The 20,391-nt window shown below is 32.9% G+C and overlaps 1 protein-coding gene and 1 non-coding gene across 8 annotated transcripts; one reads left to right on the forward strand and one right to left on the reverse strand.

Annotated features, from left to right (window-relative positions):
• The first annotated feature begins 4,139 nt into the window (after positions 1-4,139).
• LOC147389414 (uncharacterized) lies at positions 4,140-13,627 on the forward strand. Of its 7 annotated transcripts, none has more exons than XR_015170423.1 (9): positions 4,140-4,434; positions 4,659-4,787; positions 4,904-4,943; positions 8,037-8,112; positions 8,202-8,402; positions 8,493-8,702; positions 8,785-9,210; positions 9,319-9,387; positions 9,525-13,627. XR_015170423.1 is itself a non-coding variant. In XM_086417591.1 (8 exons), exons 1-7 carry the CDS (start codon positions 4,392-4,394, stop codon positions 9,166-9,168), a joined length of 1,083 nt encoding a protein of 360 aa, XP_086273717.1. In that variant the 5' UTR covers positions 4,140-4,391; the 3' UTR covers positions 9,169-9,210; positions 9,319-13,627. The 7 variants fall into 7 exon arrangements, 3 of the variants coding, with proteins under 3 accessions (XP_086273717.1, XP_086273716.1, XP_086273718.1); XR_015170424.1 differs by having other exon boundaries at positions 9,557-13,627; XR_015170421.1 differs by having other exon boundaries at positions 8,785-9,387.
• Positions 13,628-17,482: 3,855 nt separating this feature from the next.
• TRNAA-AGC (transfer RNA alanine (anticodon AGC)) lies at positions 17,483-17,555 on the reverse strand. Its single transcript has one exon. It is a non-coding gene; the product is annotated as a tRNA-Ala (tRNA).
• Positions 17,556-20,391: the final 2,836 nt, after the last annotated feature.

Consider the following 20,391-nt stretch of genomic DNA (forward strand, 5'->3'; position numbering starts at 1 on the left):
AGAAGATCGAGAAACAATAATCAAGTAAGATTAATGACTCAAAAATATTGTATAACGTGCATAGAAACTCTATTTCTTTTCAAATATAGTACTACACCATAAGAGAACAAAACAAATAATAATTTTAATTTGACTTTTCAAAGTTTTCACTAAAAATCTTAACAAAAAAAGAAGAAGAAAGAGATAGAAGATTGTAATTTAAAGTCTAAGCAATGGCAATACATGGAACTGAAATCAAATTATTTTTATAAATAAAAAAAAAAAATTTGTACAGAACTATCTATATAAAAATTTATTTTGAAAAATAATCACTATCAACATTTAATTAAAAATAATTTATGCATGATGATGAGTCCGACTTTGAAACAGGCAGCCCGTTTCAAATTTTTACAAGACACGTTGAGTTTTAAATTTATTTCACGCCGCTACATTTCCATCCAAATTTGAAACACCTCCTTGAAAATGCCACGTGTATGTCAAGACAGAACGAGGACAACTGGATCCTTGCATGATTATTTATCAAACGATAGGTGCCGCTTAGTGCCCACTAATATATTTTCATATATAAGGGTTGACTCATTTTTATTTATTATTAAACCATTCCACTAGGATCGAGTATATATGATCACCAGATGAAGTGAACCTGATTGGCATTTTTTTAGCCAACTAACTCGAATATTTTTCATTAAGTGTAAAGGTCCATTAATAAATAAATATTAGATTTCAAGCCTATCTTGAAATGTAAACTTAATTTAAGTCATAAATCATGGATCAAAAGACTAGGGTCAATAAACAACCTAAAAAATGAAAAACCAAGTGGCATTTTTAAAATGAGGTCAGGTGTTATCAGGCCATTATCCTTGATAAAATGCTTGTTGGAGTTGACTTTGCAAACCAATCCTCTTTTATGATCTACATCATTTTTTCCATTAGAGATTCACCTGTGGCCTAAGAGCACTGATTTGTTTATTGTTATTGTTATTATTATTATTATTTTTTTTTTTAATTTTTATCAAAGTTTTTAGAGGTGTAGTCCACGAGATTTTGATTTCTAAAAAATACTTGGATTCTGTAAATTATAATCCTAATGAAAAATCCATTACAAGTTTCGAAAAGAAATAAAGAGTTCTGTTATTTATAGTATTCTTAACAAGTTTTAGAAAATAAAATTGGAACATAAATGATTGATTTTCTTCAATTCTACACTCCCCTAAATAAAAGCGATTGGATTATTCATCATCATCAAGAAAACCTGTCCTGATGTAATTTTAGGAGGAGAAAATTGTGAATCGAGAGAATACAAGTCATTAACAAACTTAGGATGACACTGAATTGCAATATTCAACAAGGAACAAAGATTTATTGATCAAGCTAAAAAAAGATTTTTTTTTTTAATCTAAGTTTTTCTATGAAGTCTAGAAGGTTGTAGTGTTGAATTGCCAATGTTAGGGGTGACAATCTTAACATGACCCATGAACACGACTGGAAAACGACACAAAAGTAGTGGGTTTGGGTCATAATAGTGTCAACCTGTTTAACATGATTATTAAATGGGTTGGATTCAGGGTGTTGCATCAACCCACTTTTAGTTATTTTGTCATTAGCTTGTAGTTTTAAATATATCAACGATTATTTAAGAATTTTTTATGTTACATTTTTTTTTACAAGAATTTTTTAGAAATTTTCATAATACAATTTCTAAGTTATTTATTTATCTTTATATTTTTTTTAATCTTTTTTTTTAAATTGACATGTAAAGGAATGTAGTGTTTGATTCCTAATATGGTGATCCGTATGGTCAAAACAACCCTTACTAAGTAAGGTTAGTGTTTCTATGTGATAATGATATACACTTTGCTTAGTCAAAATAATAATAATGAAAAACACTTCCTTTGCTAAGTTAGGAAGAAAATTTTGCTGAGCACATCACCTTAAATATGATTTGATACCACATGATTGTAAATGATAAAATTATATGAAGTTTGAAAAAAAATCAAAAGAAAATTATTTTACCATTAAACTTAGTTTATGGTTGTGTGACTTTATTTTTAGTTATGGTATTTTATTTTTGGTGATGGAAATGTAACTTATTTTTTCTAATAAATATTATAATTTTATTAAATAGATTACATATGGGTTGAATTTGGATTTAAGTTTGGTAAATTTTCATAATACTCTTACCTCAACATGACATAATCCGACCCATTGCCACCTCTAGCCAATGTGATATAAACGACTCTTAGTAAAATTTGAAATCTTATTAAGGCAACTAGCCCTCTTAAAAAGAAAAGTTTGTTGAGTAACAAAGTTGATGGTGTAATAAAAGTGCAATAGACTCGTTAGCTCAGTAAATCTCTCCTTATTAAAAAAGGAAGCACATAAATAAAATAACTATTAGTGTGTGTTTGGTAACACTTCTAAAGTCTGAATGGAGGTGGTCCATGTTTAAAATCCAGACTCCAAAATTTTATTTTTATTTGTTTTTTTCAGATTTCAGAATCGAAATTCAAAAGTTTTTAACTAGCAATGGGGAGATGTTGATGAAAATTCTGAAGTCTAATTTCTAGTTTTCAGATTTCAGAAGTATTACCAAACACAACTTACTTTAGTGTATATTTTTTTAATAGTAAAAAAGTTAAGTTTTGTAGCGATCTCGACCAGAGATTTCTAGTGACAATATTTTCACAACAAAAGAATTATATTCAATTATATTGCACTTTGAAAATCCTCACCAAAAAAAAAAAAAAAAACATAATTACTTTTTAAGATATATGAAAAATCATCACCTCCTCATTTCTATATCTTCAAAATAGATGATCAACGTCTGTTTTATGAGGTTCATCAAAACTTCGATTGAATTATGGTTAATTGGGTGGATTCCACTATATTTAATATTTGATTAGGTGACAGTTTTTACTTGCTTTCCTTTGTTACCACTTATTTTCAAGAGTTCTTATACTTTTTATGGGCCTACACCAGTAAATAGGCTTTATTTATCGTCCCGAGGACCTTGCACTTATGGGCCATGTAAGGCTGTCAATGGGCGGGTTTTTTTCCATACTCGTCATGGATTGGGTAGGCAGTATAATCGGCCTGCTTCATTATTGGAAGGGTCGACTCATGTTTAGGGCTGGGCTCAATCTTGGAAGCGAGGCTAGTGGGGTGGCCTAGCCCAGCTTGATAATTTTTATATTTTATATTTTATATTTTGGGCCAAGTTTTGTTGACTTAAAAAAAAAAAAAAAAGCACACTCCCAACAATTTAATTACGAAATCCAATTATTTGCATTTATACGTATCTCAATAAGATACATTCTGTTGATAACTACTCAAAGATAAATCTCCAGGCCATTGGCTCTTGCAGTTACATAAGACAAATTTTGGCTCCCTAACGTTGGCTGCCGAATGCCACCCATATATATATATATTAGTTATTTAGCTCAAAAATCAACCCAAATGCAAGAGGGCCAGGGTTGGGCCTAGCAAAATTTTTATTCAGAATGTTGAGGCTCATTTAGTACCAGCCCATTCAAGGTCCGGTCCATTGATAGCCATCCATGCATGTCGACTCGAGACTTACATGAAGAAGGTTCTGGCAACTTTTGATGGTTCCCAAGCTAGAGGTACATACACACACACCTTAAAGATTCTGGGAATGTGTTGGGCGCTCAACTCTTACTCGACACACCAATCCTTTTGATGGGTACCCTATCGCAGTTGAATATGATGAAATTCCAAATTTGATATACTATTCATTTTAATTCTCAAAACATGTTTTCAAGTGAATTCGTCATTTTTATTATCTACAAATTCATGAATTCAATACTTTTATTATCAATAAATTCACTGATAAAAAACGAACGTTTCTACCATATTAGTGATCTCGTTGATTATAAAAATGACGAATTCACTAAAAAAAAATGTTTTGAAAATTAAAATGAACAACATATCGAAATTAGAATTTTGATGTGAATCATACTAACCTTACTAAGTCTCATCCATCTTCGGAAGGCCTCGAGATTTGTGAGACCTTTTTCCTCACAACTTAACAAGTAAAAATTTGTGAGATCTTTGCGAAAATTTGGTGTGTTATAAGTAAAAATTGACGTGTTAATAGCAGCTCCCTTAACGAAACGCATCACATGCCAATGTCCAAACCCTCACTGGCCGGTTTAGCCCCCAATTTCCTACAAAAACCCTAAATACCACAAATTCCTACCAAATTCACAAATTTTATCGTATCTCCAGTATTTGTCCCATCATCTCCAGGGTTTATTTCTGATTTCTCCGCAAGTTTGCTATTTTTCTGATTCGAAACTTTCTTTGCTTTTTCTCTTCCATCAAAACCCTTTGTGGAAATTTAGTTCAGATTACTTTCCCCTATTTCAAACATGGATGCTCAGAGAGCTCTACTAGACGAACTCATGGGTGCAGGTATCTCTCCATTCCTTTCTATTTTATTTCTATCTACCTGGCTTTGTCTTGATTCAAGTAGTTTGACTTTGATCTGATCTTTAAGTAAAACATTACTTTCTCATTTAAAAAAAACAAAAAAAAAATCATAATTTGATATCAAAACCTAAGAACTGTTCAATCCGTTCAAATTTTAGATTTTCTATCATTTTTGTTAATTGATGTTTGGGTTTGGTGTTTGTTAGCTCGTAATCTCACAGAAGAGGAGAAAAAAGGGTACAAAGAAATTTGCTGGGATGATAAGGAGGTTTGCGGATCCTACATGGTTAGGTTTTGCCCTCACGATCTGTTTGTTAACACTCGGAGTGATCTTGGTGTGTCCCCATTGTCCCCCCCCTATGAAAATTTCTTCAATTTTGTTTACTTTTAGTTTTTGAGGTGAACTTCAATGTTTTGCCAATTATATTAATTATGTCTTCCATTGTATTAGGTCTGTGCCCTAAAATTCATGATCAGAAACTAAAAGAAAGGTAATTAAATTATGTTTGCTTGATTTCTATCATTCAATGGTTGTTAGAGGATTCTGCTTGAATTGGATTTGTAGGGTTAATTTTCATTCTTCAAGGATTTCTCTAGATATCATGTAATTAGAAAGAACATTCATTTTTCGTACTTTGAGAATTTCTCTAGATGTCATGTAAGTAGAAACAAACATTGATCATGATTTTGCCCATTTCATGATTTTTGAATTGTATCTTTGTGAGACTTGTAAACCCGAACAACAATGGCTTTATTGATTAAAAAAACTTAGCTTTACTTGTGTGGTTCAAAAAAAAAATTCCACTCATTCTTTGAGCGTGTATGTGTTTTTTTTAAATAAATACCCCTTTGAAGTTACCTGCTTTATATGTGTGGTGTAGGATTGAACTTAATATGACTTACAAGCGTGGTATGATAAATAAGATCTTTGGACTTTTGGAGTTCTGGCTGTTGCAGGTTTTTTTCTTTTGAGGTAACTGATTTAAAGGGAGAGAGAATTATAATTCCCTCCCTTCCGAAGCATTGAGTTGATTTCATGGGTTGTTACCTCTCATTAGTCTTGAGCTTTCTGTCTTTTGTCTGACTCATGCGTATGCATGTATGTAAGATACCAAGGATGGAAGTTTGATCAAAACCTAGATTTCTTACACTACACAGTGATCAGTACAGTTGATGGCTGTCTATAGCCTGAATGCCTGATGTTTAGCTTTGAGGGGAATTATCATTGAGACTGTTAAGTCTTCTTTTATTGGTAAGAATTTCGACCATGAAACGATCAGTGGCAGGTCTTGAAACAATTCTATTGAAAAGTGAAGGCTTCTTTTGCACACAGAAGGTGACCCATCTCTCTTAAGAGCTTTCGAGGTTATTAGCAAACGGTGTTTCTAGTGTTAATAACTGTTTATAGTTTGTGAAACATTTGCATTTGTTCTTTCTCTGTTTGTAGTGGCTTGTTAAAATGATTCCATTTCACAGTTAAGTCCCAAAACATGGTATACAAGTATACATTCAAGGTTTAATTCTTTTAAATTTAGTGAAAATTTGATTATTGAATTTTGTTCATTCATTGTAGCTTGAAGTTACCACTTACCATGTAGCTCTTACATATTAAAATATTGAATGATGTTTCTGTCTAAAACTAAATATGCATTCACACAGTGTTAGAACACTTTGTGGGTGGGTGCAGTCTAGAAAATAAACACTATAACAATAAAACATTCTAATATGAGATCAATCATAGTAATTCTTTGCATTCTGATCTTGTTCTATGTTCTATATCTCTAGTTTTTTCCATCTGTAGATCCTTCACATGTTGAAGTTGACTTTTATTTTTTTATTTTATGATTTTGAGCAAATTTGAGGCCTCGAAGTAGCAATCCCCTGATCAATTTTTTTTAAGCAATCCTTGTTCTTGCATAAATTCCCTGTTGATGCTTGTTAACTATTCTTCTGCACATTTCTAACCTTTTGAATTAATATGTTTCATCAATTATTAAACTTGAATCCGTGAACAAAAAAAGTTGGTTACCTAACGGATCTGTTTGCTATTGTTCTTGGTCTACACTATTTGCTACTTCTTGGTTGTCATCATCTATTCCTTTTCTCGAATATCAGGGTTGGTAAAATGAATCCTATGTCAACAGTCAACTTTATCATGAGCCGTATCTTCATTCAAGACATGTCTTCAAATCTTTTCTTGCTGCCTTTATTCACATGCTTTTCAGTCTTGCCTCGCCACCAAACAACACTTTCTCATAGGTGTTTCATTGATCTTTGTTAACATTTATAAACAGTGTTGTCAAATGATGCAATCACATATGCTATTTTCTATGAGGAATATGTGATTTAGGGTTTCTGGTTCATTATGCCATGTCATGCAAAAGTATGCGATGGCATATTACTCCAATGGGCAATGATTTGACTATTGGAGCATTAAATTCAAGTTTTTTTAAATCTATCTTCTCCTACAACTTCCCTATTTTCACCTTCTATTCATGCATTATTCTAAGCTATTTCTTTTATTCTTTCACTTGCATACATTCTCTTTAAATCTTATTTTTTAATTTATTTTTTCAAAATATTGAGTTTATGCATTCTAAATTTTTTTTGAACGATTATGCATTCTAACATAAGATCATAGTATACAATGATTAGACTATTAAAGTTCAAAAAAAAAAAAAAGAATCCACTTTAATTATCTAGAACTAGAACTTGATAATTAAAGTAGGCCACATTCGTATCATGAATAGTTTATATATTATTGACTATTTAGCTCCTTGAGTTCTTTTATTCTTGTTACTAAATGACCACATATAATCAATTTATTCAATTTGAAAAATGAATGCTATCCAAAATCCAAATATATTGTTATAGGTTTGCTTTTATTTTCTTATATTTTTCTATTTTTTAAATATTTCCCCCCCTTTTTCATAATTTTTACTGTTTTTATTTATTTTAAATAAAAAATATTTTGTGCAATATGCGACCGCATATGCCATATGCTATTTCGCATATGGTCGCATATGCTATTTGATAACATTGTTTATAAACACCTTTACCAAAATCTTGGGATTAGGAGCATGAATCCTATTTTGAAGTTCAACAGATCTCGACCCACATATATTGGTCAAAATATTATGACACACGCTGATGGGGCCCATGGAGATGTGTGAAGTTTATTTATTTATTTATAATTTCTGGTAAAAATTTCCTCTAGTTCGATCAGTATCGTATTTCATATAATAAACGTGAAGCACTCCACCTTATGCACTTGACACTAATTATGGGTCACATTCTCACCAATTTGTTTATTTCTTTGGATAATTCAATTTAAATAACAGTTGTGATTTTTTTAGGGTGTTTCTTGCTCGTCAATCTTTCTTAGTGTTTCATTCCTAGGAGTGTCCATACCAAAGTTGCATTGACTATATTTTGTCTTGGTCCTACTCCCTAAAAAGCCTTGGTTTCTAAGGTACAATTATGAGTGCGTGCCTGCACGCCCATGTGTGCACAATGATCATCCAACTTATTAATCTGATGTCAATGTTGCTATTTTTTAGAGTTTAATTTGTTCCTTTTTTTAGTTTTGAGAAGTCACCCAGACATGACTCATATGTGCCGAAGTTTGAAGCTGAACTTGCCCACTTTTGTGAGAAATTGGTAAGCTTTGTTCTACGTACCTACTTTGTTCATAGTTACCAGTTACAATGGTTTCAAATTTAGTTGTCATTATTCCGTACCCTTTGCAGGTGATGGATTTGGATAGAAAAGTTAGGCGGGGTCGGGAGCGCCTAGCCCAAGAGGTTGAAGTTACACCCACTGCCCCAATTTCAACTGAGAAATCTGAGCAGCTCTCTGTGTTGGAGGAGAAGATTAAGAAACTGTTGGAGCAAGTAGAGACCCTTGGCGAATCTGGGAAGGTTGATGAAGCTGAGGCACTCATGAGGAAGGTGTGGCAATGATTCCACCACTTTATATTCCTTTAGTTTCATTTCGAAAAGAAGTTTTAATTTGGTGAATTTTGGGACCCTCTGTTATAGGTGGACATACTAAATGCCGAGAAGACAGCCTTGACTCAACAACCACTAAATGACAAAATGTTGATTACACAAGAGAAGAAGATGGCACTATGTGAGATATGTGGTTCTTTTCTTGTGGCAAATGATGCTGCAGAGAGGACACAGTCTCATGTGACTGGCAAGCAACATATTGGTTATGGTATGGTCCGGGATTTCATCAGCGAGTATAAGGTAAAATATTTGTTCTGTGGACATGCAGAAATTAACTGCGTCATATTTTGGTATATAAGGGACATGGAATTTTATTTTACAGGAAGCCAAGGAGAAAGCAAAGGAAGCGGAAAGGCTAGCAAGGGAGAAAGAAGCAGAAGAACGCAAAAAACAAAAGGAGAAGGAAAGTGAGAATAGAGGTAGAGGAAATAATTCGGGGGAGAGAGAGAGGCGATCCCGAGAACGAGATTGGGAACGGGAAAGGTCTAGAGAGTGGAGTGGGAGAGGGAGCCGAGATGGGGGAAGAGGGGCGGATTGGAAGCACAACCATTACAGGAATGGAAGAGATGGGGGCAGGGACAGGTATCATGGCCGAAATGGGAGCATGGATATGCCACGAGAGAAGGGTCGGGAGAGGAGTCGGTCACGTTCCCCTGTTAGGTATGGTCACAGGAGGTCATCAAGAAGTCCAGTTCACCCATATTAGTGGATAGTGTAGATGGATGACCGAGCTTGGAAACTAAAAGAGGTAGACATTATCTATCTCATACTTCAGAATTGTACTTGCCTGGAATCTCTAGTAAACATGACATCATGGGTGAACTTTTCTTCTTCTTCTTCTTTTGTTATCTCACAGCTATGTTGAGACTATAATGCTATACCATCTCCCTATCAATCAATATTTTTAGACGAAAAAAGGGTTGAGGTAGGTATAATTTCATCACTGTTAGTTATTTTCAATATTCTATTTAAGTTTGACTTGAACTAAATCTCTCTTTTATTCATTATCTCTGAATTTTTTCGTGCTTCTTTTGTGCATTATCACATTCTTGGATAATTAAGATAACAGATCTATTATATTTGCTTGAGTGAAGCTGCTGATGAGGGAGATGGTGGTTGTTTCTCAACTTCTAGAAGGTAACATATAAATCTGAACCTTTTCATATCCGGATCAGTGGATGTGAATTTCCCAGTTGTCATGATTTAGGTCTCTGGTCTTTCATTTGTCTTTTTATGTTGCACCACATGCCACTTTTTGAACAATGGCACGCATGTCCAAATGGCACAAATGCAGGAAGCAATGTAGAGCCTTCCTGTGACTTGTTTTATCTATGGAAATTTTCCAGGCCATACCCACTTGGATGATTGTCATCACTCACTTTAGTTGTCCCTTTGACATTATTTGTGGGAAGAAAGATCTCTTGTAGTCCTGTTGTTGTTGGTTTTGCCCATATCCTATAGTTGTTATGGCAACGTTGTCATTTGTCCAAAATGCCGAGAAAAAAATAATTGGCAGGATGTTTTGATCCCTTTAATCAGTATTTGGGATAAATTTCCCGGTGGAACACAGAATTGCACATCTTGACACCTACATGTGTACCCAATGTACTGGTATGTGAAACACAGCTTCTGTACCTGTTTGGTGATATAGGGAAGAAAATTTTGGCATAAATTCCTCTTGACAGGTTACTCCAGGGATGGGACTGTGAACAGGTCATGTCCATGCACCTCGTGAAGATCTATTACAGGTAGGAAGGCTTCTCCTTCCTCATTTGATATTTATATATGTATTTTTTTTAATAGTTAAATGCAAATTATATTAAAAGTGGTTGAGATGACCAACAAAAACAACATACAAGAGGCTCCTATACAAAGATTCATGCCAAATTACAAACCCAATCCCGTCTCCCCATGAAGTCATTAAATAAACTCCCTTGAATTCATCAAAAGCTTTACACCATATGTGTACTTCTAGAAATAATATCTGGGGATAATATTTCTGAAGGCATACATCTATGTGATATTAAGTGGCATGTTAAGTCATCGGTGGACTACATACATTTTGTATTCAAAAGAAATGGTTCTACGATACAAGACCCATGAGTATTGCAAGCATTTCTCTTCAAAACAAAGTGGTTATTGCAGATTAGAATTTAATAGTCATGCTGCAATCTTTTATGTATTGTGTTCAGGGGGTCTGATATAAGACATCCATGATTTGGGTTGTGGCTTTGACGGTCACGCCTAAAAAACTCAACATGAATTCCCATGATTCCTAAGTTGAATCCAAAGGCATGATATATAACTCATATTATGATAATTAATATATAGACGTAAATGACAAATAAATAACTATATGTCATACCTGATCATTATCCAAGAGAATAGATATGTATCCTCAAACATCAACACACTTGACATATATACATAAAACAGTAACGACATGATACTGTGTTCATAGTTATATAAGAAAACGATAGCAAAATACTTAAATCTAACTCTAATTCAAGACTCGTTAATAGTACTCATGCTTTTATCTTGAAAGTTTGGACTGATCATCTATGAAGTCCTAGTACTGAGCCTTCTCGGAAGGATCATTTAAACCACGTGTGCCTGAAATTTGTGATATCGTAGGGGTGAGTAACAAGGGAGTTACCCAATATGAAAATTCCACAATTCTAAGTAATAGCATCATATATGTAGTTTAAACATTCTAAGCTTTCGTAAATCATTCAACTTTTGATAATCATAATATAACTAGAAACATAAACATTGAAGTCGTAAAACAGAGTAAATAATTGTAACACTTTTCAAATATCTGAAAAGTAATAACAATTCATAATATAACAACAAATGACAGAGTACTATAATAGAGAGTTGAGTAGTCACGACTGATGTGAACATCTCAGTCAAGATACGATTATTTTAATACTTCACCGGTATGAAATTCTATCGTTAGTTTCTGATTCTATGGCCAGTCTGTCACATTTGAGTAACTGTTTTTCAATTTAGGTTGGCTGTTGATCAATGTCTTAAAAAAACATGTTAAATTAAGTAAGTTATTCTTTCTTGACTACTCTAGACTATTAATGATCATTAACTGATCATTTTCATCTATGCCAATCTGGCGTGTATGTGATCCTTAATGTACTCTTATCATTTATACACTATCTTTACAATTTGTTTTCTATTAAAGATATAAATGAAATTTTTGGATTTTTGTTGTGATGTTATGTTCTTATACATCCCATAATATATAAGAACTCAAACAACACAACTGCTATCTTAGAATAACGACTCGTTCCGAAAATGTTACAATCCGTTATTCTTTTTCACTTTAATAAATCACTAAAATATTACATATAGGTATTTGTTTTCTTTTCAAAATTTATAGAAAACAAAACATATAAATGTCTTTAAATACCCGGTCCACTTTTAAATGTAAATCATTACTTTTTTTTTTTCCTTTTTCTTTCTTTCGTGCCTTACACGACCATTAGTCGAAGTATCTTTCTCATTCGTGTCTTATACAACAATTAATCGAAACATCTTTCGTTTGTACCTTATTTGACATAAGTCAAGCATTTATTTCATTCGTGTCTTATACAAACTATGACTGAAGCATCACTTCTTTCGTGGTTTACATGGCATACGCTGATGCATCTCACTAATTGAGTATTCTAAACAACAAACACTCCAATGGAGAATTTATTCTTACATTTCATTCCAATAAAGTACTTTTCTTGTCTAAAATTTTAATTTGAAAAGTACAACATATAAAAATCAGCAAGTTAAAATTTTAAAATTTAATCATATACAAAAATCAATAAGTTTTACTTGAAATTAAATTCCATGCATACTTTTGAAAATAATAGAACATATGTAAAATGTGAAAAAAAAACAGGCTTTGCTTTTGTAAATAAATTATATTCATAATTTCGAAATACTAAAATACATGTAAAACATAAAATAAAATAAAAAAATAAAATACTTGGATTTTTTTTGTACAGATGAAATATGGAATAAAATATGTATAAATGTGTATAAAACATGTAAAAATAGTAACTTCATTAGTATTTCATTCTAGCATAAAAAAGATGTAATAAAATGCAAAAACAATAACTTCTATAATTTTTTTTTTGTATGAATAATTAATGTACTGCTTTTGGAAGTAACTACAAAAAAAATTTGTTTTAGAATTACAAAATCAGAGATATTTTAGAACTACAAAATAAATTATGTTTTACAACTATAAATTTAATAAATTATTTTCTTAAAATATTCTTAAGACTATCACCAAGAATTGAAATGGCCTACTTCATTATTCTTATCTTTTCTTTTTCTTCTTTTCTTTCTCTTCTTTCTTTCAATGTGTGAAGAAGTTGAAATACAAATCAACTAAAACAAAAATATATAAATATTACCAAAATATCTATATATTTATTAAAAATCTAATTCTATTATAATCTTTTAAGCAAAATAAACTTTAATCAATTTGACTTAGTCAAAATTGGTTGACCAAAGTTTGACCAGGTTGACTTGACTTGAGTCAACAATGGTTGACTCGATCAACCTTAGTTGATTCGGTCAATTTTATTATTATTATTATTATTATTATTGGACATTACATCGATCGCCTCAGTTTCTTGCTTCGTTTGCTTTCTTTTGCCCATATTTTTTTTCCAGCATTTCCCAGATTCTGTAGAACTCAAGTCATAATACTTCACTTGGTTATCAACACTGTATTTTGTAGATGTATTTTCATTTAGTAGTAGGAAAATTGTCAGATTTTCTCGAACTTTGTTATAGAGATGGTCCCAAGCAAGACGATAATTTCATATGGAGGTTTGTATAGAAGAAATTTTTGTAGATCATTGTTGCAGGATGAAGTACAATGCCTTGGATGAGAGGACTCCAATTGTCCGAATTCTAAGGAAAGCATGGATGCAAAAGGATTTGAAAGAAACAAGAGATTCTCAATTTTTGCCTAACTTTCATCTGTCCAAACATAATCAACTTGTGGATAGAAGTATTTTGAAAATTTTCTGCAATGAATGTTGCAATCAAATTTTGGGATGTGCATTTGATAATGTCATAAATTTGCTAATCATCTACTCAAATTTGCAACTATTTTCCAAGTAAAGCACATTCATGTAGTTTAAATATCTGAGCCAGAGACTACCCAACTTTCTCCATGGAACATTATTCTACTGTTGAAATATGGAAGAGTTGAAATCTTAGATCAAAACATACTGTATGGATGGTATGAATTGCCTAAACAAGATTTTTTGCTAAATAATGTTTCTTGAACTTGGAACAACCATATCCTATTACTCACTAAATAAAATAAAATAAAATAAAATTCACAAATGAAACATGTAAATCCATTATTACTCACTACATGATATTATTTTTTTCTATTAATGAAACATGTAACTTTATTGGAAAATAAAAGATGTGCATGTCCCATAGAATTTGAACAACTCCTTGATGTAAAAGAAATCTCTCACCGGTTTAGCCAATATGTTTGGTCGTTTTTATAAGAATGAAAATTCAGTAAAGAAATTAGCAAATTAAACAGAGTATTTCTCATAATGAGTACTTTTCCCCTTTAGAAAGTTAATATCGCTTCCATTGGTCGTATTTGGAATCCTATGATGGTGAGGAGCGTCCTTGTATACTTTGTATAGCAAAAAATGATCAATGCCATACTATTGTCCAATGCTTCCCACAAATGATTCATCTTTGTTAGTACATAATAACGAAATTGAATGTCCCACAAGGAATTTTGATCTTTTGATAAGCAAATGAAGATTGGGTCTTGATCTTAGGTATATATGACAATATTACCACTTGAAACACAAAATCTAGTAAAAGTAGGTGTGGCAATAGCAGCTCTGTAAAACCTATATTCCAAGGATATATCGCGCATCCCTAAGATATATGATGACTGTTGAGATTTCATGTTTTTCCACGAGTCAAACTGGTGAAACTCAGAATATTTTTTCACTTAGATTAGTAAATGTGCCTCTCTACACCATTTGAGCTATTTAGGAACGGCCTAGTAAAGTACCCTCAGCTTGAAGGGACTGGATCCTCTGTAGTGCGTTTTCCCTGCAATACCGTATTAGTGATATTTGACGGTTGAAGAAGAGCCACGTCACATCTCCACAAAATCTATTTCATTAAAAAGATTGAAGGTCATGGACTGCCCATTTTCAAAGCTTTCATTAGACTTAAGTATTTTTATTTTTTAAAATCTGATCTATACCATGATCCATACAAGGCTGAGTTGTTAGATTTTATTTTCAAGAAGTCAATCTCTACTAGTTAAATGGCACTACAGGGTACTCCAGGGAAAACATAAACTTGAGGCTTATGCTTATATTGAAGACATAGAAATGCGACAAACAACGATCGAGACTTACATTAATAATGAAAAATGAATGATAATTTTTTTTCAGACATTAATTTTATGTAGTTTTTTACTTCCCCACCTCACTTGGACTTTGATTGATTACTCCATCTTTAGAGCTTGAAAACCTCAAATCAATGAGTGATTCGAACCACCCGATCAAGCGATTCTCCATTTCGCCTCTAGCCGAGTGAGTCCCAGATTTAGTTTTGGCTTTCGCTTCGAATCCCCCACTATTTCTCCATCATATTACAGAAGGGTTATCCCCTTGTCTTGCATCGAAGTACATTAGCTTGGGAGGATGATTCTGGTTATGTGACAAGTACTCGTTTTCTCGAGATGCTTGTTCTTTTACTTCTCACCCTCCAAAACGAATACAATGTCATTTTATTTGGAACCATCGAACATGCAGGTACCCTTGAGGCTCATGCTTCCACTGATGACAAAGAAATGCCAGGAACAACGATCAAGAACCACGTTAACATGTACAAATCACAAAAGGAAATTCACAAGAGACATATAACATATAAAGATAGATGAACAAAAGAAACCTTATAACAGTTTTCATGCTACAAAGGTTAGGTAGGGTGGGGTTTATATAGAAAAAAACTGTTACAAAATTTAGTAAATCTAGAGGCCAAGAATATACGATATTTAAGCCACCAAACATATAGATATTTATTGTGTCCAACCAAGAATATACGATATTTAAACCACCAAACATATAGATATTTATTGTGTCCAACAATGCTGGACACAGAAAGCATCCCATATCAATAAGTTACATTTGAACAACCTATAAAGCTTCTTAACCAGTTCCCAGTCCTTTCTTTTTCTCCCAAATTTTTTAAGGAATGGGACCGGTATTGTCGGTAACCCATAATTCTATTGTATGGCATTATCTTATTCGTGTTGGACGCTTTTCCGTGTCCAACGAACCATGATATTAGGAATATCCAAAAGATTTTTACAAGATTTTGCAACCTACCAACTTTCTCTTATAAATAACTCTGCTATTTTGTTTGTGACAGATTGTGAACCACATATGAACATTAATAAAATTTCTTTTTTTGATATTTTCATACCCGATGTGCACTTAATGATTAGATCCTTTCTTTAAGTAAGTCGCTCCTGATCTCAAACCTCGTTTTGACAATTTAAGATTTGATCGTACCCCAAATGCTACTTCCAAAATATTGGACCCTACTTCTTTGTCTCAATAATTATACCTTTACAAAATCATAATAGAGTGGGCCTACCGATGTGTTTTATTATATTAATATAAAAAATATATGCATTTGTATTTTGATTTATTTTTGAAGTATTCTTTTATTATTTATTATTACTTATATTTGCTGTAAGGAAATTTTGAGGAATTTTTTAACACTGCATTTCTTATTAGTTGTTGCCTATGAGTTCATTGCTATAATTCATTAGACTTGCTCAATGAGCCCAACCCTATCAAAATTACTTAGTTTGCTCTATCTCAAGTACAAACTGAGTTTAGAAGCTCAAAGCTCGGGCTGAACTTGAATTAATGAATTTGGGCTTGAGGTTCGAATTGAGTTGAGCTCGGACTGAAGGCTCTACTATTACCCTCCGAATCGCCCAACACTCCCGGGTTGCAGCTCTAGTGCTTAATATGTCTTTGTTTGCGATTGATAAACAAGAAGCAACAACTCAACTTTTTTGACTCACAAAGAACTAGGTTTTAAATACTTCTTTCACTTTTGAAAGATGAGAGAGAAATATTACTTCCAATACACTTGGATTTCCAAACGCCTTACTAACTGCCAATTGAACATGTTATGGTTTGTTACTAAAGACCATTTTGAAAGTAATATCTAGGTGGACTAGATGTTTCATTTGAGAGAGGTGGCCCATCTTGCTTGGAACAGTCATGTTTGATTGGCTTACATTGCAATATGAATATTGAAATTCAAAACAAGTGGCAACAACAAGAGAGAAATTGGATTTGAATGGTTATAGTTATAAGAGATCAAATCTTTTGATTATCAAAGAGCAAAAGAAAGGATGAAAGAAAAAAAAAAAAAACATTAATTGACGATTCATGAGGAAATAAAGAAATAGATCACCCTTCTAAGGAATTGAAACAAATTACATATATAATATATTTTTTTTTAACAAATAAATCAGCAACCATTGATGTTTTCCAAGAGTTTTTCGTAGATAGTCTTTTCTGTTCGATTCCAAATGTAAAGTAAGTCTCCGTATCTTTATTGGACCATGAAATTTGCACTCACTATTTATGCTCACTGCACCCACCTCAAAGCACATTTCAGAGTGGGATGTATCAAAGAAAGTGGGTGTAGTGAGCATAGAGGTGGGTGCAAATAGAATGACTCATATTGAAAAGGCCAAAAGAAAAACAAAAATACAAATCTGAATCAAGATCTCATCCGTCAAGTAAATCATGGTACCTGAGATTGGTTCCACCAATTAAACAATCAGGAATATTGAGTTGCCAAAATCTGACCTGTCTGATTGATCATGATGGGCTTATCTTCGTGTATGGTCAGAAAAATGGGGACGCTTAATAGAACAAGTATTTAATTAATTTTACAAAAGCAAAAATATTCTGTAATGGAGATGCGGGGTATCGATCCCCGTACCTCTCGCATGCTAAGCGAGCGCTCTACCATCTGAGCTACATCCCCATATACGTATAACTATCAGAAATTTACGATATTAAAACTATAATTTCTTGAAGGTAAATGGATAATTACGCTTTCTGCCTTACAATATTAATTGGATTGAAGGTAAAATAAACTACAATTTATTTTTACCTGTCTCGTTTTGAGTTTTAAAATTAAAATTAAAAAATGAGGCAACTTGTACCGATGGATTTCAAAAATGTAATGTGGTCACATGGTGACTCTTCAGTTTGAAGCATGGTTTTTAAACTCGTCCAAGACCGAGACGTATCGCTCGAGTTAACTCGGTATCAGATCTGAACGAGACCAACTCACAAAGTCATTTTTTGACTGAGTTTTACATCTCACAGTATAATTTTTTGAGTTATCTCATGAGACGTCTCAAACGTATCGGAAAACTCGTCCGAGACGACTCGATATCAGAGCTGAATGAGACGAGACGCGATACCAAGTTTAAAAACCATGGTTTGAAGAGAGACCTTGAGTGCACTAATGGGACAAGTTGTCTCGGTTTCAGATGAGATTTAAAACCATGTTCCATACAATTCGATAGGCCTGTCTGCACTCAATAAAGATTCTACAATATAGCTCTAGTAGAGAACCTTTTGCCTTGGTTCACCAACGCATCAAATATCAACCTGATTGATAATACATAAGTGTGGAATTTGAACATTTTCTCTTATATTTATAAAAACAGCCAGAGTTCAGTATTTTGGCTGACTTTTTGCTAGGATCCTTTTATAAGTTTTCTATTTTATTTAGTTTCCTAGTTGTATTAGTTTTCTAATTAAATTTAGTATCATTTTAAAGAGTTTCTATTTTAAATTTATTAGGAGTTTAGTATGAGTCTAATTATGTTTTATAATTAAATTAGGAATTGCTATTGTAGTCAAATTGACAAGTTAACCATCTATATATACAAGCGGAGTTTTTATTATTATGAATAAGCAATAATAGTAGATTTGTATTTCCCTCATCTCAAGAAATTCTTTTTCTTTTATTTTCTCTTTTTCTTGATCTAAGAACCCTAACATATGGAATCAGTGCATCTCTCGTGATCTTCACTATGACAGTTAAGGAGCTAAAAGTTTAAGTTTTATCTCTCACCCAATGAGACATTAAACCGATGTCAATTAATGAGTTGGCTATGTTGGAGTGAATGTGGCAACGCTTGGAGCAATTGACATCGATACCACCAAGGCTACAACCAAAGATACAAGACCGTCCAAATCAAGGCGGGTCTATAATTTAAGGCCGCACCATTCTCATTAATTTTCCATTGTTTAATTGAAACAATCCAATGGATTGGGTTTTTCGTGTGGAGCAATATAAAAAAAAAATCACTAACATCACTGATAAACAAATGGTGACCTTGGCATCGGTTCATCTTATGGGAGATGCGATTCCATAGTGCCAATAGTTAGAATGCACTTTAGGCGATTTGAATTGGACACAATTTACTTAGGCATTGTGTACACGATTTAGCTCGCTAGATCAGAATGATCCCAGTGTAGCACTTTCCAAATTGCGTCAAATTGTAGTTTGAGCAGGTGACTAATAGAATAAGAGAATTACCAAAAGATTTCTTGATTAGTTACTTCATTTCAGGGTTGCGTGATGAACTATGAGTAGGAGTTCAGATGTTGAAGCCTATTACTCTTATACAAGCTTTTGAACTAGTAAAATTTCAAGATGAAGTTGTAACTGTTTCAACGGTAAAGTAGACCTCTCAAGTGTACTCCAACCATCCAGTCCTTCTACTTGTTCCTATTGTACCAGAAACTCTTGAGCCCACAAGATTATTACTTGGGCCAACCCCTCATGGGCTTCCTCCCATTCAACGAATTTCCTTTTACAGAGTAAGTGGACCGATGAGCCAAGGGCCTTTATTTCGATTGTGATGAACAATTCAAACCCGGGCATCATTGTAAAAAATCTCAACTACTCATTTTTTATGCCGATATTCCTTCCACTGAGAATCGTGCAGACATACTTAAGAACGATGTTGTTATAGAAGTTTTCCCGACTTGAGGACAAGTCATTTCAAAGGTGGAGGGGATGTTAGGATCCTTATTTTAGTTTCCAATTTATAAACATTACATCAATCTAAGATATATAGAAACTAGTCTAATACAAATAATCTAGACTATCGTGATTGATGTATTCCAAATAAAAATAAATATTCTAGAATATCCTAATTGATATATTCTAAATATAAATAAATATTCTAGAATATCTTGATTGATATATTCTAAATACTATCCTCCATTACAATCTTCCATTTGTGATGAGATACATTAGAAATGATACAGTGCATCTAATGCACCTTAATACAATGCTTTTTATTCTCTAATAGCCGTTGCAGCCGCAAAGAGGGAATGAAAGTTTGATGAAACATTGTCTTTAAAGTCAACTACAATTAATGTGCTGAACAAAACTTTCTTGAATTGGCTAATTGAGTCAATTCTTTGGCCTTTTTTTTTTTTTTTTTGCAACAATAGAACCGAATCTTGTGAGCATTGTGGGTGGTTCTGTTGGCTATAATGGTGGGTAATGGAGATGGTGTAAAAAAAAGATAAAGATCTGATAAATTCAATCTGATGCACATGGGATATTTGATGAAACTCTTATAAGAGGAATTGATATATGGGGGTCGTGGTATTGAATCAATCATGGTTGGATTGATGATTTACTGGAACAAAAACACAACAATAAAAATTGAACAGGCTGCAATAGCACCACCATCCGGAGGACACCAGGATATTAGTTATTGATTAGAAGATTAATAACTCTGATACCATAGAAGAATAAGATTCTATTGATTTTCTTGATTTTCTAT

The sequence above is a fragment of the Akebia trifoliata genome, chromosome 12, assembly GCF_017979445.1.
Source record: "Akebia trifoliata isolate Shusen 1 chromosome 12, ASM1797944v1, whole genome shotgun sequence".
Taxonomy (NCBI): domain Eukaryota; kingdom Viridiplantae; phylum Streptophyta; class Magnoliopsida; order Ranunculales; family Lardizabalaceae; genus Akebia; species Akebia trifoliata.